Raw genomic sequence first — 25,088 nt, forward strand, 5'->3', positions numbered from 1 at the left:
ATGTGTAATGAAATGCTTTTAGTCGGTTGTTTCGTGTTCGGTTTATACAAAACAGCGCAATGGTGGCTCGGAGAGGCAACAAAGGAAACTAGAAATGTCTTTCATTTCCTGTTTGAGTTTCACACTCACAGTCCCAGAAAAAATCCACTAGACAGCCATGCTCTCTACTATCAGCACGTTTCTCTTTCTCTCTGTTTCTTCTTTCTTCTTGTTTTATTCCTAATATCCTCCTCCTCCGCTTGGGTTACAACAACTCCCTTTTTGTGTGTGTGTGTGTGTGTGTGTGTGTGCGTGTACATTATGATGTGTGTTTGATCAGTGAAGTCATTCATTTACCTGAAATCAGACACTACCTGTAGCAGTGGGACTTTTCTATGTATTGCAGCAAGCTAGGAGATTTATGTGTTAATCATTTGCCAACACTTGTATTGGACGGAGGTAGTGACAGATTAACAGCAACTAACACTTTTCAGTTTTTTTTTCGTGCATTGCCGCAAAACGGGAGGTGTATTGAAGTTTGAAATGAGCCTGGCTCTGTGCGCGCCTCTTCTCTCTCACTTATTTTATTCATTAAATAAGCATACGGATTCAAGCCTTCTGTTGCGCTTCCCAATCATAAACCAGCTCTCTGGTTCACTTTCTGCACGGCTCTCCTCTCACGGCTCTGGTCACATTGGCAGTGGAGTCCGCACAAAAACATATTTTCCCACAATAAATGATGAGAAACTCACAGTCATGTGCCATCTCGTTGATCTACTTTAACAACACATCTAAAATCCAAGCTCCCATCTGCCCATTGTTTACTAAAACGCTTTTAGTCCGTAGCTTGTTGCTTTTGACCACATCCGTGCAGTGTGTGTATGTGTAGACTGTATGTCTGAGAGAGAGCAAGGAAGCAGAGAGATAAATGGAAATGTATTGATGTGCCTCTAGAATCGGTGACAGTAGGAACCGTACAGGTGTTTGAAATATGACAGGGCCATGACAGTGTGTGCATGTCACAGCCAGGAGACGTGTGAAAGATGTGTGTGTGTGTGAGTGTGTGAGTGTGAGTGTGTGTGTAGTATGTGTGTGTGTAAGGGAGATAAAACGGAGGAGAGGCTGTGAGTGGCAGCTGAATGAATGGGCAACAAATCCTCCTGATAATTCACTTCCATCTCTCTGTCTTTTCACACATTGCGTTTTTCCACTATTCCCCCATTGGAGAAGAGAGACGTGTACTTTAGACTGAAATGAGAATTATTCTCAGTGTTTATTTCTGCAGCTGGAATTTCAACAATTGCACTGGCAAGTAAAGACAACTTTATATCAAATGAATCCGATCCATATTCACTTAGAGGTAGTGGGCAAGTAAGTAAGTCCATCTCTTGTCTGTTAAATGTCTTTTTGGCTCGGCCTTATAGCATAGTCACAGCTCCGCGGTCTCCTCTCCACAGTACCCTGAACCAACAACCTCAAATAAACCGAACTAGCATACGAGCGACACCGATGGAAGACGGGACCTAAATCTAGGGGAGTGTCCCTCAGAGGAGGGGGAGAGGGTGAGAGGAGGTGTGCAGGGGGTGGCAGTGAGGTGAGTTATGGGTCTACACAGAGAAATGTGGAGGGTGAAAGGTGAGAAGTGAAGGCAGACAGACAGGCAGATATTTGATCATCTCTTTAAGCTTTAGGTGAAATCAATAAATAAATCAAGAGAAGACTTGTGTGGCCAAAAACAGGAGTAAAAGGAAGCACCAATGAGCTAACATTACCAGCTAAAAGAGATTCATTAGTTTTGTTGAGTCACAACTTTCCCCCAGTGACAGAATATACTTGTTTACCCTTCATAAGAAAAAAAAAAATTAATCAGTATGCAGGGTTTAACAACTGACCTGGGATCAGAGAGAGGGGGGTAAATGTTACCAGGGATGAGCTCAATTCAGTTTCAGTTCAGTCTGTTATGAAAAGAGCTTTTCCGTGATTAAATCAAACCAATCAAGTATGAAAGGCAGGCGTGTATATATATACAATATGTATAGAAAATAATAACTAGTGCGACAAATGTGCTACCATAAAATGGACAAACTGCATTTTTAATGTATATTTTGAAATCCCGCTGAACTGAAAATGAATCAATCCCTCTCCTGAGGCGTCAACTTCCTCAGTTTTGAACAGCATCGTAATCAGAGAGACAGCTCAGTGCTCTAAGGCTGCTCGCTGCACTGATCCCGCTCGGCTGCTATCCAAAAGGGTCAGGAGGACAGAGGTCAGAAGGTCAAAGATCACACAGGCTCTCTCACTTCTTCCCTCTTCTCCCGTTGTTCACATTGTTTCCATTTTTAGGAGAAGTTGCCCCAGACAGCAAACCACTTATGCGATATGCTCTTAAACACTGTTTGTCCAATTCAATCCTGTTTCCCTGTTGAAAGAGCTAAAAGTCAATTTATGAACATAAAAGTCATGAACATAAATCGAATGTGCCTTCACATATAAGAAGTTACAGGTACAACTACAGTGATATGTGGTAAAGTGGAGTTGGGAACAACTTCTCCTTCAAAACTCCCCCCTGCTACACACACACTGAATCTCTCACAGGGCTCAGGATTCACAGTTCAAAGGCTAAAAGTTCACAGTTCACAGTCGAAGTTTATCAAACCCCTTTCCCACCCCGTAACCCTGCGTGGCCCCTGCGTTTGCTCATAACCCCCCTGTATTTCTCATCATCATCATCCTCGCTGATACTCTGATTGGGTGATATCTGCAGCCAGCACCTCTCAGACAGGCGTGGTCCTGCGGTTGGGGTCCTTGCTGTAGTCTTTAGTGAGTGTGCTGCTCTGGAGGAACTCCCTCTCTGAGTTGAGCAGCCCGCCCATGACGCCTGGTTTGGTGCCGGCGTTGCCCGCCTCGCGCGGGTTCAGCGTGTACATGGGCATCTCGGAGGCAGCAGGCCCCGTGTAGCCACCTTTCCCCAGGGGTGAGGCGTCGCGGCTGGGGGCCTCGGAGGAACGTACGCTGGAGCGGCGCCGGAAGCGGTAGCGGTAGGAGGGGATGCGGCTGAAGGCGGATTTCTTGATGAGCTCGGTGCGGGACTTGGCCCGCTGCTTGCGGTGCTTCTCAATGAACATGTGCACAGCCAGCACGCCGACCATTTCTGCCATGATGAAGGAGAGGGCGCCAAAGTAGAAGGACCAGCCGTAGGAGTAGGACTTCTTGCTGTCGCTCTGACCCGGGTCGCCCGAGTTGGCTGATATGTAGACAATAATTCCAATGATGTTACTGAGGCCTGGAAGAAAAGAAAAGTATTTTAGTTTATTTATATTTAATAATTTTTAGGAAATTCATTAAAGAAAAAAATTGAGAGAATATTTCTGGTAAGTTCATTTTGTAATTGTCAGAAACAAAAGCAGACCAGATGTGATGAGTTGTTTTTGTTTTCTTTTAATGGTCAAATTCATTTGTTCCCATGTAGCAACTATATGTGAATATTGAAGTGACCTATGTGCATTTAACCTATTGGACTGAAACTGAATTGCATAGCACAAGGTTTCAATGTTCACAACTTTTGATCAAATTTATAAGAGGTGGGATAAAGATTATTTCTTATATATTTCTTTTCATTTCAGACATTGTGTGATTATCTGGATTGTAAATTATATTTCCATTATTACAGCCATTGAAATTGAAAGTGCTAATGTCAGCAATGTTAACCATGACAATTCTAACATGTTAAGCAGGTAAAATATTAGTCATGTTCACCATCATATGTGGACCCTGTTATCGTGCTAACATTTGCTAAATTACACTGAAGTCAGGACCATTGTGGTGGGGCGGCTGCCCAACACTGTCCTCCTTAAGACGGGGAGACACACACAGAAAAGTGAAAGCGAGGGGAGCGTCAGAGAGAAGGAGTGGAGCTCGATGGAGACACTGGAGAGAGACGTCGCACACAGCTGGGCTCTCTCATTCCATATCATTAGTCCACAGTACAGTGTTCATGCAGTGCGGTGGAACGCACAGGATGGGGACAATTAGCCGGCTGTAATTAACCAGAATCAGCCCCCGCACTATTGTGGTAAATAATTACCAATTTGGCTTCATAAATTTACGACAATATCCTAATGGGACCCTAAACATCCCACTGAACAGCAATTATAGCCTTTTGTGCGTTAGGGGCAAGAGCACAAGTGTGTGTGTGTGTGTGTGTTTACGAGAGACTGTAAGTGTCAGCATCCATGTGATAGATTATGTGTTTGAGTATGTTATGTGTGTTTGCTCCCCCTCACACCCTCGCGTGGTGGTATTCTTGCTGATTGATTAATCAGCTGCTGTGTTCACACTCGGGCTCCTCTGTGTGTTTTAGATGCCTAACGGGCTCCTTCCACCAATATTTGAATTTTAGCTGCGTGTCCTTTGTTTCAAGTGGCCCCGCAGCAACACAGCTACACACACTCAGAGACACGTACACACACACACACACACACACACACACATAACAGGGCCCCTTGCTATCGCGAATGCAGTGGCCATCCTTGCATTCAAACGGCTGGCTGGTTTCATTGTATTTGGCAGTTTTGTCATGGTGTTGAACTTCAATACATTTAAAATCGATGTTGGTTCATCCAATAAAACTTGTATGTACAGTATAGTCTTTCTTTGCTTTTTTCCTTAAAGTTTTTTGTGTTTTTCGAGGGGGGTGTTGTTCTTGTCCCATTCAAGGGTCGAAGACCAGGAGGTGTTGTAAGCCTGTATAGGTTTTTAAACCCCTTGTGATGAATTTGCGATTTGTGATATTGGGCAAGTGAATAACATTTGACTTGACTTAATTTGATTGCAACCACAAACAAATTTGATCACATCTTGGAGATCACAACATTTCTTTTCCTAAAAACTATGAGAATAATCTACAAAACATTTCAGCAGTGACCTTAGCAGGCAACATTAGTACAATGCAAGTTTAGAATCATATGTAGCCAACAAGGTTAAAACTAAATCTGAAATGAGACATTTCTTAATTAATAGCAGAGAATTTTCTGACCATGGCTCTACTGAAGGGCTGGTATATATGCTTACACTTTAAGGAGCAAGAACAAAGGCACAAAACGACAAACACACACGCACACAAACACACAATACATATAGACACACTAACCTGCGGAGACAAAGAAGATTCCTGCACTGAGGATGACGTTGTGTCGGCTCCGGTAAAACTCACTGGCGGCCACACAGAGGCCCCCCAGGAACAGCAGACCCACACTCATGATGGGGAAGATACTGGAGGCACGCACAGCCCCTGAACACACACACACACAAAACCAACTGATTTAAAGATGGTGCATTTCAGACTCCACATTCATGTTGGAGGTGCAGAACAGAAGAGGGAACTTTCCAACATTGGAAATGCCATCATCTACTCTGCATTTAAAAAAAGAATTCAATCCTATTATATACTGAATCTTCCGCATTATGACACCATTCAGGAGGAATGCACATCAACATCTGTGATGTAAAGTATTTGTGGCAAGAAAAAGAAAGACAGAAAACAACCATGGACACAACGGTTCACCATGTAAATGTGAGTGTTCTCACTCAAAGAGGAAAGTCAGTACTTCAATGTCATAGAAAATGTTTCATTTTAAATCCACTGTGCTGGAGGACAGAGCTAACAATGAAAAATGTGTCACTTACTGTATACACACACACACACGCAAACACGCACACACGCAAACACACACACACACACACACACGCACACACACACGCACACACACGCACACACACGAGCCAGTGTGCTGCTACATGCTTGACTGAGTCTCAATCCAGAACATGTTAAAGCATTCAGAGCCTTGAGAGAGGGAGAGAGAGACAGAAGGAGAGATGGATGTAGAGCAAAAACATGGACAAAAACCAAGACAGATGGAGAGTCGCACTGACACATATGGAGCACAAAATAAAAAGTATGGAAGCGAGGCTGCAGTCCGACTGAAACGTTTGCCAGAAAACCCCGTATGTGTGCGTGATGCGATGGCATATTGAGGGATATCTGCAAACAGCCTCTCGTGCAGAACCGATCAGTTTGTTTCCTTACATATGTTTTTAAGAGCTGATATAATTAAACGTCTATAAATGTACATAATTTAAGTTCAAATCAGCTTTTTCTAGCATATGATGAGCCACTAATTGCAAATCTCGTCTCTTTCTCTTATTACATCCAAAACACATACCCAGTATGACTGACAGCTGCTGTGACCAGTGGCCATGTGTGGTTGAGTGTGCCGACCCCACCCCAGTGGCCCACACCCCTGGGCTGTGGGAAATGCCGGTCACTAGGTTCCCACTCCCCATTGGCTGGCCAGCTCTGAGGCCTGTGATCTAATTGGCTGCCTCTGGGGATGTTGTTCTGTGTTCAGTAGAGCAATGAAAAATAGGCACAGGCGGAATCTGTTTTCTTTTTTTTCTCCGACGCTATTTCGTTATTCCGTCCATCTTTACGCTATGTTTACTGAGGGAGGAAAAACAGAGAGAGCTCACTCCTTCCTGTTTACCATCACGCCACACTCTATCTCTGTGGCTGCATCATTTTTACTTCTATCCTATTACTCTTTTGATGTATCTAGAAATAACAAGATGCTCCCTCTTTTCTTATCATGGCAATGTCTCTTCCCCCCTCATTTTTCTTATGTATTTGCTGATAAAACTCTAGCATTTGTTCATATCTCTTGTTCTCCGCATTATACCCCCTGTCCATCTATCTTCTCTGTTTCTGCAGGTGAAAGCTTAACAGTACATGCAGGATCTCTGACGCCCATCTAGTCGTTTCTTCATTTCATCCTGAAATGATTAATTCTTTGCTGCATGCACACAAATCAAAACTCTCCATAGAGGGCCCTTATTCAAATCAATTCAATTCTACTTCAAAATGGTAATGGCGGGGGTTTAAAACATAAAGTTTACCCTGTGGGTGGCGCGAGAGGAATATCCACGAGACCGTTAAAGGGGTACACCAAGGATTCCCTTTGATCCTCCATATATTGGGGGATATCTTTAGCTATTTTCACACATGAACTCTGGTTAATGTCCGGGAAATTAGGTCCGGACATTTTCTAGAGTTTGCCGTGTTCACAACATCAGTAAGGGTTTCCGTAACATTCAGGCGAGGGGTAGAGCCGGACGCTCTCTTGCAGTGAATCTTCAGGATATTATCCTGCTGTATCCTATGGGCTCACACAGAGGTTTTCCATAAATTTTTCCAGGGGGCTGGCAGGAATAGTTCTGGAAAATGTCCAGAGCAAAATTTGCAGACATTTGTTGTTCTCACATACAGCTCCTCCAGAAAGGTTTTGATGGGACCTAACACCAGGGAGCCAGGACAGTAAAAGTGGAGGCCTGCTTGCAAACATTCCCATGCATGTGCACACGTGTTGTGTCCGTGTGTTCATATCAAACTTACGGAGGAGGTATTCAGCAGCATCCGCTTCGTAGTCGGCATCCTCTGGGAAGTGATCGATCTTCTTACACACTCCTCGGAATGTTCCTGCGGAGGAGAAACACAAATCGCTTCAGTTCAAGTCTTGACTGTCCCACAATTGGACATTTAAACACTAGTTAAAGCTCGCTAATTAAAAACAATGGATTTACCCTGGTCATGATCATTCGGAATATTATAAACTATGCAGGACAATTCTCAGTGGAAGTCAAGATCAATCTATGTTAACTCGCTCAATCCATCATGCTGATTTTAAGTCTTTTTTTCTATAACAGTGCAACTGAGAGACCAGAACTCTCCAAATTACTCTGCAAGCAGTAACCAGAGATTAACAAACCAGCAGAGGACAAGTTACATCATGTAATTACTTTGACTTTGTTAAAGGAAGTTGTGTCTTTTCACAGTGCGTTGCTTTGCCTTGTACTGATTTTTTTCTTGAAGTCTTGAATGAGAGCTCATTTTACCATTGCACCCACTGTCATTGAATCGAAAAGAGCATCAGATATGAGCAATAAATGCAAACGGTAAACATTTTCTCTCGTTAAGAAAGCCGCAGCCACTAGCTTTGTTAGTCAGGTAGCATGTTTAGGTTTGCAACTATTGGGTTTCTCTGTAATACCATGAGGTCTCGACCTCACAATGTAAAGTGCCTTGCGATAATGTACGCTGTGATTTGGCGCCATACAAACAAATTGAATTGAATTGAATCCTGTACACACACATGATTTTACATCCAAAGAAGATAACACAGAGAGCAAGAGAGAGATGACAGATGATGCAGGGATGTAGCCTTCGGGCTATTTGTGGGAAACACTGATGAAAGCTTTATCACACACACACACACACACACACACACACGCATGCATGCATGCATGCACGCATAAACACGCACACACACACACACACGCACACACACACACACACACACACACACACACACACACACACACACACACACACACACACACACACACACACACCACTTTGGATACACAGCTACTAAAATACAGATATCAAGTATATACACATATCAGCCAAGCTCATTAAACTGATACATGAACACTATCAATCATGAATATAAGTAAAGACCTTCAGTCCACTGTATCTATATTGTTTATATCAGTGTATGTCAGTTGGAATGTGTGTATGTGTGTGTGTGTGTGTGTGTGTGTGTAGTATTGACTAGGATGCAGTCTCCGATACGAGTGTGCCGTGTGTCAGGCAGAGTGACTCATCCTCACACACACACACACACAGACACCTTATGTGTGTGCATATGGAAGTGTGTTTCTCTGTGTGAGCCTGAACGTGTGTGTGTGTGTGCATGTAGCTTCATTCCCACCCATCATTCAGTTCCATTCACACATGGTCAACACCACAGGGGATACGAGGGGATGGAGGGCGAAGGAGGATGAAGAAAGAGGAAGTGCTGGTTGAAAGAGGTTTGGTGGTAAAATGGCGCAGGGAGAATTAGAGAGAAACGGGAGGATAGAGGCTGCCGATGAACAAATGAACGACTCAACCCTAATTGCTTATTTGCATATGAAGAGGTTCTTTCCAGTAAAACCACACTCAGAAAATCATTCATTGATCATGCAGCTCATGCAGTCACGGAAAGCAACTATGTGTGGCTCTCTCGACCTCAAACTTACTGGTTCCCGAAGACTTTAGGAATTTAGGATCTCTGCAAATCATTCGCGTAAATGTGTGCATTTGTTGGGGACTACTCTCAGATGAGGACTGTCATGTGTGTAACGTACAGTAATGGGTGGCTGTTGTTCGGGAGGTTTAGTGGGTCGTCCACTTACCAGAAGGTCGGTGGTTCGATCTTGTAGTGTAGAGTGCTTTGAGCGGTCGCTGCGACGCAAAAAGCGCTATAAAAATGCAGTCGACTGATGTGTTTTCAGTAGTTTTTGGACATTTATTAAGGAATAATCTAAAGCAGACTTCAGCTGCACTGACACGACTCTTGATTCGTTGTTGAATGTGGTCTCTTAGTGGGATTTGTTGACAGTAAGACAAGTACAGAATAACGCTGGCTTCATCCTGTAATGTGGCCCTGTGTAATTGGATGATAAAAGTAGTCATGGAGTCACAGGAGGACACTGCCGGACGCATCAAGGTGTAAAGCATCATCAGTCAGGTTGTCTGCCTTGTGTTTGTCAGCCAGGGAAATTCATTATAGCTCTTGCCTTTTTAAATGGACGGATTTGTATTGAACCACTCTAATTTATGGAGCACCAAACGGCCTCACACAATGACACGGAGCAGAGAGATATATGGCTGCTTTTATTTCTGTCTTTGTGGCCTCAATCACAGTTGAATAAACATAGTTTCAAGTAGACACACACAATACTACACACACACCCACACCCTCATTAACACACACCTCCGCGTTAGCGTACTTGGTGACGTCACGCCATCACTGTCTTGAAAATACAGGCGGTCTACTAAAAATAGACTCAACACACACACGCACGCACGCGCGCGCACGCACACACACACACACACACACACACACACACACACACACACTCAACAAGGGTTTATATGGAAACATCTTTGCAATTTATCAGTTTGTCTTCTTACAGCACATGGGATTTATTCAAAGCCTGAAAATCCATCCATCTATTATCTATACTGCTTATCCTTCTTTAAGAGTTGCGGGGGGACCGGAGCCGATCCCAGCTAACCCACTGAGCGAGAGGCATGGTGAAAAGGAAAAAAAAGGAAAACAGAACAAGGGAACGTCGACTGGCAATAGTTGATACGATGCACTACGACGGATGCTATCTCCTCCAGCACAACAGATGCGTTTCCCAGCAGTGTCATCAACAAGATGCGAGACCCACAATGACTGAGAGCTTATGAGGAGATCAACAAGAAAACCAGCGTGTGTGTCAAAAACTGCACAAACTGGAAAGATAAAGAGTGAAAAATAATCATTACCTCAACATGAACCTGCCCGTTAACTCAGAGTCTTACATTGAAAATGAACAAATAAGTGCCAGTTTTACAGCGAGACAACCTATTTCGTGTGTTTAAGAGTGATTCATGAATATTGCTTAAGATTCTGTAGCTGTTTCCAGAATGTATGAACAGGAACCATGTCTGGCATGCAGCAGGAGACTGTTCGAGTCAGATTCATTCACACCAACAGGACACCAGCAAGTGATTACCGCCATCAACACGCTGCTATATCCTGCTATAGTCAAACTTGGGCTCATTTGGACATTTTGCAAACAATTTAGTATGGGGCTGGCGGGAAAATTTCCGCAAAATGTTTAGGACAATTCTTTTTCACAAACAGCCCCTCCAGAAAAAAAAAGAAAAACTTAGTTTGACTTGATTGTTTGTAAACAGGAAACATTTACATATGACTAATGATCTGACAGATCATATTCACATAATCAGTGTGTCATATGTGTGACATGAGGATGAACAAAAAACGATCCACAGTCAGTGACATAAAAGTATGATACTGATCTGATGAGCTCAGATTCTCAAACAAACAACAACACAGAAAAAAGGACAATAACCAACCGCCTCAGACAGACAGAATCGGTGTAATGCAAACTCAACATCCTGGTTTGGGTCTTTTCATGAAATGTGAGAATAAAAAAAGTATAAAATATAATGTCTTGTTTGTTTTTTAGTTTAGTCCAAACCCAACTGACATGTGTGAAAGGTGCCTCAGACCACGGTCCGGAGCAACGGACCAAAATTTAGTCAGACCAAAAGAGATGGTCCCGGTCCGGATCAGACCCATGTTTCGGTCGGTTTGCGGTCTGAAAACACTTTTTTAGATCGTTTGCACTTCCGGACCAATTGTAGTAATCTGAGAAAGCATTGAACAATAGAGGAAGAAAAGAAGCGGAAGAGAAACAAAAAAAATAAAATGATATTGCCTCTGTTGATCTCATGTTTGAACGATGAGGATGTCGCATTCAAACTAGTTTCGAGTACCTGAAGTTTATGATGCCGGTTGTAAAACCATAACAATATGGCAGAGGGAACGAAATCAACAAATTTAATTGGTTCGTTGATTTTTATATTCTTTAGTGCGCTCCCTAATTTGCAATGTGAAACCAAAACTAACATTATCAAATGTGTGCAATGTAACAAAGACATGAGCCTTGGTTCGGACCTTGGTCTGGTGGTATCCCAGCATGCACCGGGTGAGTTGTAAGCAAGCAACTTGGACAGGTTGCCAATCAATAATTGGCTAAACATGAACTCAAAAAATATTTTCGGACAAAAAAAGAACCGGGTCCAGTTGCTGGATCAGTTCTGGATCAACACAACAGATATTGGTACCACTGTCAGTCAAATACTGCCCTGTGTGTGTATGTGTGTGTGTGTGTGTGTGTTCATGTATCCCATATTGCTGGGCCCTCTGTGAGGTTTTGTTGACCTCCAAACACTGTATCAATGAGTGAGTCAGTAGCTGTCACACAGGCTTATGTCAAGTGTCACAACCAGCTTATGATTCCATTAAGCAGAAACCAGCAGGACGAGCCCGGGCTACAGAATACTTTAGGTTTGATGACATTCCCCCATCTAGCTTTTCTTGGTCACTTCACACAACATAACGTTCATCAAATTGTGATGCGAAATCTAGAATTTGAAATAAACTACAGACGTGCAAGGGGAGCATGAGGCAGTAAACGGTCAAATCCAGGAAAGGCATGTCAAGTGGTGTGAAAACTAAACCCTTCGATATGAGTTTTACACATGGGCTTGAGATACTACATAATCAAAATAAATATTCCCCTGAATGAAAATCTATCTCAGCTGACTAGCACGGCCCTTAAATCAGATACAATTCATCATTTTTCAGTTGTGATACTTCATTGCTTTAAGAATCTTGAAGTTCAGGATTTTTTTTGACTGATTTTAACAAGCTGTTTTCCAAGATGGAGGCCTCCACACCAAGTAACCATCACACCCATACTGAAGGATTGATTACAGCACCAGCTCCTAAAGGACACTTTCAGTCAAATGTTGCCAGCATAATTATAGTCAAGTTATATAATCTGTCTGTTGGATTGATCCTTATAGTCCCAATATTAGCTCACCTGATCGTATGGTGTTTTCTAAAAAATAATAGGACTACTGTATTTGTTCAGTGTGCTTGAAAGGAGGAAGTTATATATTGTTCTTGTTCTATCCACAGTGAGGGACAAGAGGAAACTGCCCATTCTCACCATCACTATTGTGCCTGAGCCACTATAGACTGCTCTGGTTTGCTTATGTCAAAGGACAGGCACTCACACACATATTCATTAGGTCACACTGCTGTTTTGTTTCTCTCATTCTGTGTGACTGTAACGTCATGGATATATGTGGTTTCTGGCTACTCACATGTGTGAGTGTATGAACGTGTGATGTGTTAAAGACACGACTGCAAATTCTTTTTTTTTGTATAATAACTACAAAAATACCACAGATGCATGCACACGCGCACACACACACACACACACACACACACACACACACACACACACACACACACACACACACACACACACACCGTGCACTGTGGGAACATCTATCAAGAAACATTTGCCTAACAAAGGTCAGGGTTGCCCGAGGGTAGCTTCAACCACAGCCGAAGAAAGGCATTATGGGTCGCGGCCAGTGGGGATGGGAGTCTAGTGTGTGCATGATTGTCTGCCTGTGTGTGTCTGTATGTTTTATATCATGTGTCATGGGGTTTAGTTTCTCCTACTGGGCTGAGTATGCTGCTACTGTCACTTATGTATCAACACATGCACATTTGAACATGCGCACACACACACACACACACACACACACACACAGGCACGTTCTCTTGTGTCCTATAAAAAGCATGTAAAACCACAGTGTTGGGAGTTTGGGGTGCACACAATACTACTGCTACTACGACGACTACTACTAATAATTATAATGCAACTGTATCCTCATGTAAGCCTGTCCTGTTTATATATACATTACACCAGCAAAATTACAGCTTCCATGTCTGATAGGGATCTTATCCACACATACACACACGCACAGACACACACACACTTTATTTCATTATTTAGCTAAACTCCATGTAGGAGCAGTATTTTCTTGATCAGTGATACAATGGGCATAATTCGAACCATGTCATCATATCAAGTTTGACAACGAACCACTTGACATACTGCAGGTTTTCAATTAAGACATAAACATAGGTCAACTGTACAAGTCTAGTTCCACTTGTAAAATAACAAGTAACGTAGTATGCATACTAAATTGTGAGAATATTCAACTAGATTAAAAAAAGTGCCAGAATCAAGGTTAAAAAAGTCAACAAACACAAACAAAGCTGTTTGTCAACATGCCCCCATGATTGTGAAGAGCTGGTCATGAGATACCAGCGGTTTGACCTTGATCTAACTCTCTCTCTCTCTCTCTCTCTCTCTCTCTCTCTCTCTCTCTCTCTCACACACACACACACACACACACACACACACACCCTCACACACAGACACACACACACACTGCAAACCCAACCCTAAAAAAGTTGGCATGAACCACAAAGGTCACTTAATATTCATTAAAACAAACCAATGTGGACTGCCTGGCCGGAGATGAATGTGAACAGTGGTCTTTGTCAATATCACTGGCTCTGAATGCTTGTCTTCCTTTGCCAATGAGAAAATACAAACATCATTTTTTTGCGACCACACCTAGGTCCTTTTTCAGTAAAAGGTAAACCTCTGTCATTTTAAGTGTTTGAACAAAACGGGCAATGCAGCAGCCAGCCTTGTTCTCAGGCAAGCTGCCCCCTAATCAGATTGTGTGTGGTCCGAAAGCTGCACGCGAGTGGCCTGTCTGAACACGGCCGCATGCACACACAACCACATGCACCCAGAATACAAAGGGTTTTGTCAACTAGAAAACAGAAGGGGAGGGAGGGAACAGGAGAAGGGAGAGGAAGTTGAAAAGCAGAGCAAATTGGACTGCTTGTTTCCTCGGAGCGCCTCTGACAGCTCAGTGTGGGTGACTGTGCCTCTTCCTCTCTCTCACTCTCTCTCTCTCTCTCTCACACACATTTCTACCTCTCTCACTCTCCCTGATTACCTCGTTCCAGGCGAGGGAGAGGGAAGACGAGGGAGAGAGCGAAAGAGGGAGAGAGTGAGAGAGGCTAGTTTCCACGGTGATGGCTGATGAAAGAGAACGAGACAGGTTCTGCTTGGTTGCACACCTGTCCTCTTTTTCTCTCTTCTTTCTTCCCTTCCTCAGTCTGTTCTTCCTCAAATCCGCCCATGTTTCTCTCTCCCTCTTTCCCCAAAACATCTGTCTGTTCCTGTTTCAGATCCCCTCATCACCCCTCCCTGTACCCTACCCCGATTTCTCTCTCCTCTCATCTCCCAAACACCCATACATCCCCTTTCCGACCTCCCCCTCATCCTCTCATGTCTCTTCTCTCTCTTTAATGCACGCTTGTTTCCAGCATCGGTCTACACTGCGTGGCCAAAAGTATGTGGACACATGAACATTACACCCCATAAATTGAACATCTAATTCCAAGAACCATGGACATGGGTATGTTGTCATAACAGCCGCCACTCTTCTGGAAAGACTTCTGGCTTTGGGGATTGATTTGCTCCCATTGCTCCCCAGCTCAAGAACTATTGGTGCATGATGTCGGGCCTGCACAGGCCAAACACACCAAACCAAGAAAAAACATTTCTTCATGTACTTTGTGCACGGGGAATTGTGATAATGAAACAGGAACGGACCTTCCCCAGTTTCCAGAAAGTTCGAAGAACACTTGAAATGTCCCTTAAATGAAACTAAGCAATGCAGCACAAACAATTAAAACCAAACCCAGACTAAAATATCACAAAGGTTTTGGGGGAGAAGGTTGTCCACATCTTTTTTTGGCCATATAGTATATGGCCCAACTATATTCTCTTCTCCACTGTCTATTCTTTTCCTCTTTCTTCCAAAGATCCTGATTTTCTAATCCTCACGTTCCGTTTAGTCATATTTTTGCTGCCCCATCTCTCCTTACAGTCCTAACCTCTCACGTGTGGTCAAACACTCTTTCCCTTTGCTTCATTTTCTTTCCCTCCTTCTTTCCATCTCTCCTGCGATCACCCTCATCACAATGTTAACACCCGAAGCACGATCCAACTTTTCATCCCCTGCTATATTGTCCTCCTCCCGTCCTTCTTCACCCCTCCTCCCATCCTCCTCTCCCTCCCCTTGATGCTTTCTTTTGAAATGTGGTGAAACGTTCCCTTGCCCTCCCTCTCTTCAAGGCCTGGGGTATTTATTTTACATTGTTTTCCAACCTGTGTGCATCTCTCCCCCTTTTTATCATTGTCATCACAACTCAGGCCTCAGCGGTATAATTATTATTAACTCTTCATCCTTAGATACTGCCCATCCTCCCTTACGGGAAGGCAGTAAGGGACACGGTTTTTCCCTCTGCCCTTCTGTGTCGCTGTTAGGACTGATCACATCCTACACATGGTCACTGTGCAACATGCCGCCTTCACGTCTCCTTTCTGCTTCCTCACATTCATCCTTCCCTATCTTCCTCCATAACCTCCCACACAGGAGTAGCAGGAATAGTTCGATACTTTGGGAAACATAGTGAGAGATGAGACGGTCAAAACTAATTTAATGTCTGTACCCTCAAAAGGAAGCTGTAGCCAGGAGGTCATTAGCTGAGCACAAAGGAAACAGAGGATAAACAGCTCGACGGACTCTGTGCCAAGGTAACACAATTAGCCCACCAGCACGTGGAAAGGTAACATGATGAAATCAGAGTGTAAAAGCAACATTTAGCTGTTTAACTGGCGGTCGTGTGCTCTAACTGGACCACAGTATCACGTCACCTCTGGAGACTGGAAAACGTCCAATTTGTTTTTTGAACAGATCAAACAAACAAACAGGATATAATGTGTTCATTAGTAGCTGTTTCCCCTTCGCTTCCAGTCTCTGTGCTAGAGACTGGATGTTGGTCACAGCCTTACATTTATTGACAGATATAAGTGGGCCATCGATCTCTTTATCTGACACTCAGCCAAAACGCATGCAGATAAACGTATAGTATTTGCCGAAATGTTGAAATATTCCTTTAAAAATACATTTAGAATTTAGAATTAGAAAATGGCAATACATGACAGACTGCTATATCCAATTATTATCAGTCAGAGTCAAAGTAAGAAACACAACTTAAAATGAATGTGATGATGGATCTCACTCGTACAGCAGCCACCACACCTCATTTCCATCATCTCTCACCCTTTCCTCCCTCTTTTCATCATTTAGACAAACCCTCTCGTAATATCTATCTATTACCTCTCCTCTCCCTAATAATTCCTCTCACCTCCTCTACCTTTACCTCAGTGCCGCTCTGTCGGCTGATTGTTTTTATCCCAGACACGGTCAAACACCCCACATCTTTAATTAATGCCTATCTCCCTGTGCGGTGACCTCATTTTTTTTACCTCTGTCCTTCATTTCTTACCCCGGGCTCCCGCTTTCCTCGTTCTTTCCTTCCTCCGGCAGCCACCTAGGGATCCTTTTGGTCCCCGTCTGTGTTTAAAACCCTCTCCTCTCTATTACCAGGTGATCATTTAGATCCCCGCCGTGGTCAGTCGCTCCCTGGGGATTCGGCTGAAAGCGAGGACATGCACAGCTCATCCATCACTTTCCACCCACCGCCACTCTCTCTACCTCTTTCATTCATGCACATTCTGGTCTCTCCTCATTCATGTGCCGTCTCCATCCTCTCTCCCCACCCCCCCTGCGCCTCCGTGCTTCTCTCCTCATTTCCTGGATTTCTCATGCTCATTTATCACATGGGGAACTGAAACCCCCAGTTCACCTGCAGAGACGCAAACACTCACTGCAGGCAACAAATTCCAATCTGACCACACACACACACACACACACACACACACACACACACACACAAGCACACATGTAATACCAGTGTGATTCTGCACAGACACTACAATACATTACAGGCCATTACACTTGACATAAACCTTGTTTACACGTGGTATTAACATGTCAATTGTATCTGGATTTATGACCTTCATTAAAACATCCGATCACACTCGATTAACACCTATTAATACGCTTTCTCAATTATGTACATCCCGTAAACTACATGTGGATTTAGCAGAGATTCTGTTTTTTGGAAGGGAACATACCAACTCTTTTTAACTCTTTCATTCTCTGCATGTAAAAATATGTCATCATGTTGTCTTTTTGCTCCGGTCACTTTCCTCTGGGCAGACGTGCATAGTGAAGAGATGATTTTTTTTTTCTTTTTACATTTTGAAGCTTTATTTATTTTCATCCATTATTCAGCTGATTGAGAGAGAAGATTGTCAAGGCATGTGTGCAGATGTGCGAGTGTGTCCTGTTGATTATTACAACAACACAGGCATAGAGAGTGTGTATGTATGTGTGTGTATGACTGCTTGATTTTCCTGCTTTTGTCGATATGTGGTCAACAATCTTCTAGAACAATAATGTATATTTGTTAACTATTTATATATAATTATGTGGAATCTCTATGTTTTTTTTAATCCATCTTCCAGATCTGCGCTTTTCCTGGGAAGTCGAGAAAGCATTTAAACAGAGAGGACCTGTACATTTGTAGCGGAGTTATGTGGGACATCTGCAGCAAAGTGCTGAAAGATTGTCCTGGATCTTACTGTAATATACAAGTTAGGTGTATTGCAAAACGTACAATAACCCAGTAGTTTTCGTTATCCTGATACCATATCGAGTCCGAAATTGCAAGTTAAGATTCTATGTGAAAATATGTTGAAAGCAAAAAAACCACAAACATCTTCATAGGATGATTCTGGAGGCGTTCTCCCTCTCTCCCCATATCTTCAGTGAGGTAAACTGTGCCACAGGAAAATGTTGAGCATGCTATATATGCAGCACAGTACGTATGCATGACTGCTCTATACATTTACTGTAAGAACACTGCATACATGATGTTTCTCTAACTCCCTCGCTCTCTCTCTCTCGCTCTCTCTCTCTCTCCCCCGCTCCCTCTCTGATGTCAGGCAGAGTACAAGCCCCATGTACACCAGTCAGAGACATCCATTTGCTGTCAGTTTATGAGGCGTTTATGAATTATAAAACTGTGACAACCGGGGACTCGGGAATGAGTAAAGTGGGGATAAGATGGGCAGAATGAGAGAGGACATAAATGGTGACTTATTCCCTTTAGTTGTGTTATTGTGTATGTGTGTGCGCGTGTGATCGAGGATACGCACAAATCCGCATGTTTTTGTGTCTGTTGCGTGTGGGCCTGCGTGTGCGTGTCCCTGTGTGCATGCGCTGACTTTGTGCTGACATTGTGTTAACTCGGTGTACTGCTCCCACAGCTGCCCTTATTTTGGTGGCTTGGGAATTATCCTAGAATTTCACAATTTATTCATCCAATTACAAGGGTGCATGTGTGTGTTCTACTGTGTATGTAAATGAGTGTGTGTGTGTGTGTGTGTGTGTGTGTGTGTTCAATACAGCTTCATACCTGCGCCATCTGGCCCCATAATAGCCTTCCGTGCCCTCCAGAACGAGATGGTTATGTCTGGCTGCATCAGACACAAACACACGTGCACACGGAGAGGACACACTCCGACTCGAGGCAACGTTTTTAATGGTAATTGAAAAACTAAAGTTTACTTGCCCCCCGGCGGAGACTTTGCAGGGGATCAAAGTCAAATCATTTATTGTAAATTACGTGTCAACTCATAACGAAGCACAGGATTAAAAAAAAACCCCAAAAAAACTACACGCACTGTTAAGTCTCAACCCACACAGGTGACTCACCCTCAGGCCTTCGAGAAATAACCAGACCTTTCTGGTATTAAATGCCTGTCTGTTGTCTGAGAAGGGGGTATCAGTTTATCCAAAGATGTCAAGTACAAGCCTCAAACATGGTTTCACAAGAGGTTGTGTCTTATTAGTTAGCATGCAAGACGTAACCAAAGACATCTGGGTTTTGTGCAGAGCTGCGACACTCAGCAGAGCAACGGGTGCTGCATGCGGTCAGTTGATGCTTGTTTTAGGTCATTTTTATTATCTTTAGCTATACTGTAGCTGGCTGTGTGGCTTTAGGGACACAGACATCACCTGGTCCGGACTGGAATATCTCTCTACAACGATTTGATGGTTTGGACATACTTTCATGGCTCCCAGACATTAGTCACCGCTGGCATGGCTGTAGACTCTTAGTCTCGTTTCTTGTCTTATGTTAAATGAACAAGATGCAACTTTTTTCTGTACGACAGCTGGAGTTGCCTTTGTGCTACAATTGAATGAAACCTGTCTTCCATCGTTTCTAAAAATGAGAAATCTCTTAAAGATGGACACAAAGTGGCAAGAATGGGTAATGTGTAATGCGACGTAATACCAGGGCACACACACCCACACACACACACACACCCACACAACACACACACACACACACACACACACACACACACACGTTTCAGTTATTCCCTTCCAAACCACAGAATTTTTTCCCCACATTCCTCCGCACGAATCCAATTGTGAGCTTCCAGTTTTTTGCCTGCTTCAGATGGTAGACAGATGGTAGACGTGTTGCTGTGAACAGATTAAGTTGTTCACAGTGTCAGCCGATAACCAAATATCAACCATGTCTCGTGAGTTTTTTTCCCTTGGAGTTGACTTGAACTCCACGTCGGAGACGAGTGAGTTAAGCCCCTGCTGACACAAAAAGCCACATTTTAAAGTAGTGTTGCAGCATCTTGGCTTTGTTGTGAGACCCCACGGAGGAGGCAATTTTGAATTAATGATACACACACACACACACACACACACGCATCTACAATATGTAACAACTTCAAACTGCAAACTTCCAAGATGCCCCACAAACACACCAACGATTCCACCATCTTCCTACGTTCACTTTGTTTAGCCTTATAATATTACAGCCTACTTGCTTTTAAAAATTGGAACATCAACATTAATATGTTTTAACTGCTTCCTGGTTGGAGTGAAGGCCACTTTACCTCTATATATTAATTCATCCAATCTATCCTGCCTCATTTATCTGCTTCGGTCTCTCTCCGATCTGCCCCCTTCGTCCAACATGTTCGTGCCTTTTCAGATGACTTTTGTTATTGGATCGATCGGTCAACACCACTTTCCCACTAGGTTGGTTTAGGAGGTTAGCCACCAGACGTGAGGATTGGAAATGACATTGCTGCGTGAATCACAGAGGTGATCTGATGATGTTTTCAAGGCGTGTGGAGCGACAGACAGACCATATGTCCCTGAACCCATGTGCCGTTAGAGTTAGATTTAACTTAAATCTCACGATACTTGATTACACTACTGAGTTCACTACAGAAATGCTATTAATATACATTTGATTGGCAGCAGTAACTATACAACGTACTAGTGATACATTCTTACAGGTGAAACTGCAATTTCTGGTCAGTGGAGCTGCTTTGGGATATCAAATAAGACCAAACGTTTTCTCCAGATATTCAAAGTCAACACATTTCGAACACAACATATTCATCTCAAAATTCTCAACTGCCACTCTGTATCTTCCATTCTGTCATCATGAGAGGAATAAATTAAATCAGGCTGTGATCTTTTTTCGTGTTTGCGTAAATCGACAGGTCTCTAGACTGGGGTGGTTGTCCAATGGATGGCTGATCACCCAGCATCACCAGGGTTACGCCCCGCTGCCCAATTTTTGTCTTTTCTGACTCCCAACGAAGAGACAACGAGATGGCTTCAGAGGAACAGCTTTACCGACGACGCTCTGTGCAAGATCCAGGTACAGTACTAGTTAGTGGTGCAGCTGCCTGGTTGGTAACACTTGCAGCAGCGTGAATGACAACCAAACACAGGAGCAGAGGAACTGTTTTGTTCTATTCCATGGCGCCAGGAAACGGATGCAAGAGTGAATTCGAGAGAGGACAGCTTCTTAAGAACTGAGTTACAGGGATTATGGGATGCTGTCAAACGCACGCACACGCACACAGACGTGCAAATACACACGCACAAACGCGCAAACACATAGGCACACCAAAGCTCCTCTGGTGTTAGATAGACAGACAGGGTGTGTGTGTGTGTGTGTGTGTGTGTGTGGAGGCAGAGAGACAGCTGTTCCGGAGAGAGACAGACAGCCAGTCGGTCAGACTGATCACGTACCTTCCAGACAGCAGGTCCGCCAGAGGCCGGAGTGCGTCATCACCTCCTCGTTCTTGCGGCTCGTGTCGTTGTCGCCGCTGTTCTTCGTGCGGCAGACCCCGCGCGAGTACAGCCAGTAGTCGGTGCCGACGGCGATGGTCATGAGGCTGAAGGCGGCGAACGCGCCCACCGTCGTCACGAGCATCTGGACGCCGCGGTCACACATCAGCATCTTCATATAGGCGGCTCCTGTTTCTCTTAAATCTCGGCTTCTTTTTTTCCCCCTTTCTTCTTCTTCTTCTTTTCCCTCCTTCTCTTTCAGATTCAGCCTTTTAGTTCCTTTATATCCCGCGAGACTTGGGGACTCGCAGTGAGGTGTTCAACAGACAGGCGGCCCCCCCCCCAATAAAAACAAACCTATATATTTGCCTATATATGAAATATAAAAAGTATGGAGCGAAAAGGGAAGTACTCGGCTGCCTCGTCCGTTGAGTTGACAAGAGGCTCGTGGCAAAAGGCGGGAAGGTGGGAGGGCGGCACGTCACTTTCTCGCGCATCAAAAACCGGTTTTTACCACCACGCGCTCACACACGCGCGCGCGCGCGCACACACACAAACAAACAGCGGGGTTTCAACGAGCACCCGGTGTCCTCGACCAGCCGACTCCGTCCTCTGTCACTCGGTCAGAGAGGGGGCTGACGGCGACACCGCATTCTGCCTCCGTCCGTCTATTAGTCCGAGGGTTACGCAGGGCCAGGCGCGCGAGAGCCGCGGTATCCACCGGCAACCGGAGATCTCTCCTTCCTTCCCTCCTTCCTTCCTTCCTTCCTTCCTTCCTCCTCAACTTCTGCCGCTGCTCTTCCAAAACAGCTCCCTCATTAATCTGTGAACCATTAACAGCCAAGGTCTGCGCGGGGGGACTCCATCTTTAAAAGAACAACAACAACAACAACAGCAGCAGAAGAAAAGGAAAAGAAAGGGGTTAAATGGTTTTGTTGACTGGTGTCACAAGGAGAGAGGATTTTAAAACGTGTTGTCCACTGGATCATCGTCTCGCCCCGAACTCACCACTCGATGCTGTTTGCCCCGACAGCGGCGCAGTGGCTGGATGCTGTTGGCTCTCCGCGTTCCTGTTGAGTCGCCGGACGGACGGAGGGACGGACGGAGGGACGGACGCAGCCCATGCGTCGGTTACGACGAGCGAGCGGACGCTGACCGAGATCCGTCGTGTGTTATCCACTCCAGCTGTTGACTCACTAACATGGTTCCCTGCGCCCCTGCTCGATGTCCAAGTGCGCAAGCAGCAGCGACTGGCGCAAACATACAGTCGCTTATAATAACACTAATAATAATAATAATAATAATCAGCTTTACCACCGATTGTCTGCAGCGAGGAGACACACCGGCGTTTAAGTTAGGCGTTAAAGAGGCACAGAAAAGAAACCGCGATCCAGGCAGGATTCGTTAATGTTCTCATCCACAAAATTCGTCTTGGCTCTCCCTCTCACCAGTTCGACGACGAGACGCCTGCTGGCGGAGCCCGCAGCCTCGGACAGTAACACCCGCTTGGGCTTGCTCCCGACAAAACGTGCCCGATCCTGCGAATGAAAAAAAAAATGACAGCCGCCCACCTCTCCTCCTCCCTCCCCCTTGTCGTCCTCCTCCTGTTCGTCTTCCTCCTCCTCCTCCTCCTCCGCCGGGTCCAACCAACACAAACTAAAACTAACCGCGCGTCTCCTCAAACTCCGCCTGAGGCCGCACCGCCCGGCTCGGATTGGCCCCGTGGGTGACAGCGGCCTTCTGGAGCTAATCACGCGCCGGCACCGCGCTGCGTCCCGCCCACCGCCGCAACGCCGTCAGTATAAAGCGCGGGGGGGCTCCGGTCCACAGAGCAGATCGTCTTTACAGCTCTAGTCAGAGGGGCAATTAGAGACGCCTCTCTTTGTTCATGTAGTCAGGCAAAGTAACCCGCCGGTGTCACAGCACATTATTGCACTGATCAGCGGACAAACGCATGAAGTCACTGTAATCAGACACTGGCCCACGTGTCTCCATAGAGGTTTTGTAGCAACAGCGATGTTCCTCGTCACATTTGCTCACAAAACGCGTCTGGTGTCTTCAATGCAGCTTCTCACTCTCTATGTAGGCGGTGCTGTGCCGCGCCGCATGCCGCTGCCGCGTCGCGAGAGCTGTCCATGGTGCTGGACGCACCAGCGGCCGAGAGGCGCTGTCCATGGTGCTGGACGCACCAGCGGCCGAGAGGCGCTGTCCATGGTGCTGGAAACCAAGTGTACTGGTGTATTAATGTATATTGCGAAAGTGTATTATTGTATTATAATATTATGTATTTTATAATTGTTATGTATTATTCTCCCCCTCTGTTCGTGGCTTCAGTGGCCCCTGCACCGCACTGATTAGTTAGAGGAGAGTCAGAGAGAGAGAGAGAGAGAGAGAGAGAGGGGTGGGGGTGGGGGGCGATGGGGGTGTGGGTGGGTTAGGGGGAGAAAGAGAGATTGGCAAGCGATGCATGAAGAATCGCGCCCGGGAGAGAAGCAGAGACGCCACTTAAAGAGCCACGGACCGTTTTTAATGATTCCACTCCAGCGAGGCTTCCACACAAGGCGGTCTGAGCTTCACAGTTCACTTAACACACTGAGGAGTGTCTGTGTGTGTGTGTGTGTGTGTGTGCGCACGGGCGCGCTGTAGGCGTTTGTGTGTGTTTATGTCTGTGTTCACGTGACTACATATATGTACATATGAGCAAATGTAAGTGTCTCTTTTAGAGGTGTGTGTGTGTGTGTGTGTGTGTGTGTGTGTGTGTGTGCAGTTGAACAGATCTGACCGGTTAAAGCCCATTGTATTGCCTGTTTAAACAGCTTTGAATTGAAGCCTGTCTTCCCCACAGGAGAGCAATACAGATGACAGGATGACAGGACGGCAGGGATGAATAAATGCACACACCGCACTCTGTAATTGTTATTCGAACGTGTTGGTTTACCAGGAGCACGTTTGCATGTGAATGAACACACACTCGTGCACACTTACAAGGAACATTTCTTCCTCCTGCTGTTGTCTTCACTTTAGAGCAATATAGCATTTTAAAGATTATCGGCATGGTTAGTGCTTATGTGCCATATGCGTAACTAACTAAGTGACCGATGAACCGACCGACTGAGCATTTGGCTGCTTGGCTGATGGAGCTGATGGTTGTTTTACTGACTATGAACTAAACGGAGGACGAGACATGGGATTTAAAGCCATCAAGAACAAACGCAGAGAAAGAAAAGTGAAAAGAGAGGGAGAGAGAGGGATTACAGATAAATAAATGCATGAACAGATCAACAGAGAGCAGTGACAGGTCCTATCATCCTTCTCACTTGCTGTGGCAGCGTGTGTGTGTGGGTGTGGGTGTGTGTGTGTCCGAGGCCCTCGCCGCCTGCGTTATCTCACAAGG

The 25,088-nt window shown here is 44.8% G+C and overlaps 1 protein-coding gene across 1 annotated transcript; it reads right to left on the reverse strand.

The window, feature by feature from the left end:
* Positions 1 to 1,646: 1,646 nt before the first annotated feature.
* Positions 1,647 to 23,244, reverse strand: cacng3b (calcium channel, voltage-dependent, gamma subunit 3b). The gene is made up of 5 exons (XM_035616316.2): positions 22,703 to 23,244; positions 21,656 to 22,560; positions 7,427 to 7,510; positions 5,129 to 5,269; positions 1,647 to 3,262 (listed from the first exon to the last, which is right to left on the reverse strand). Exons 2-5 carry the CDS (start codon positions 21,870 to 21,872, stop codon positions 2,754 to 2,756), a joined length of 951 nt encoding a protein of 316 aa, XP_035472209.1. The 5' UTR covers positions 21,873 to 22,560; positions 22,703 to 23,244; the 3' UTR covers positions 1,647 to 2,753.
* Between the last annotated feature and the right edge of the window lie 1,844 nt (positions 23,245 to 25,088).

The sequence above is a fragment of the Scophthalmus maximus genome, chromosome 17, assembly GCF_022379125.1.
Source record: "Scophthalmus maximus strain ysfricsl-2021 chromosome 17, ASM2237912v1, whole genome shotgun sequence".
NCBI lineage: Eukaryota > Metazoa > Chordata > Actinopteri > Pleuronectiformes > Scophthalmidae > Scophthalmus > Scophthalmus maximus.

Bases quoted from the DNA above. Each gene is read 5' to 3' on its own strand.
- cacng3b (XM_035616316.2), bottom strand. From the start codon at position 21,872: ATGAAGATGCTGATGTGTGACCGCGGCGTCCAGATGCTCGTGACGACG. The intron at 7,511-21,655 runs GTACGTGATCAG...TCTCCTCCGCAG, and splicing joins GCGGACCTGCTGTCTGGAAG to GAACATTCCGAGGAGTGTGT. The intron at 5,270-7,426 runs GTAAGTTTGATA...GTGTGTGTTCAG, and splicing joins TGCTGCTGAATACCTCCTCC to GGGCTGTGCGTGCCTCCAGT.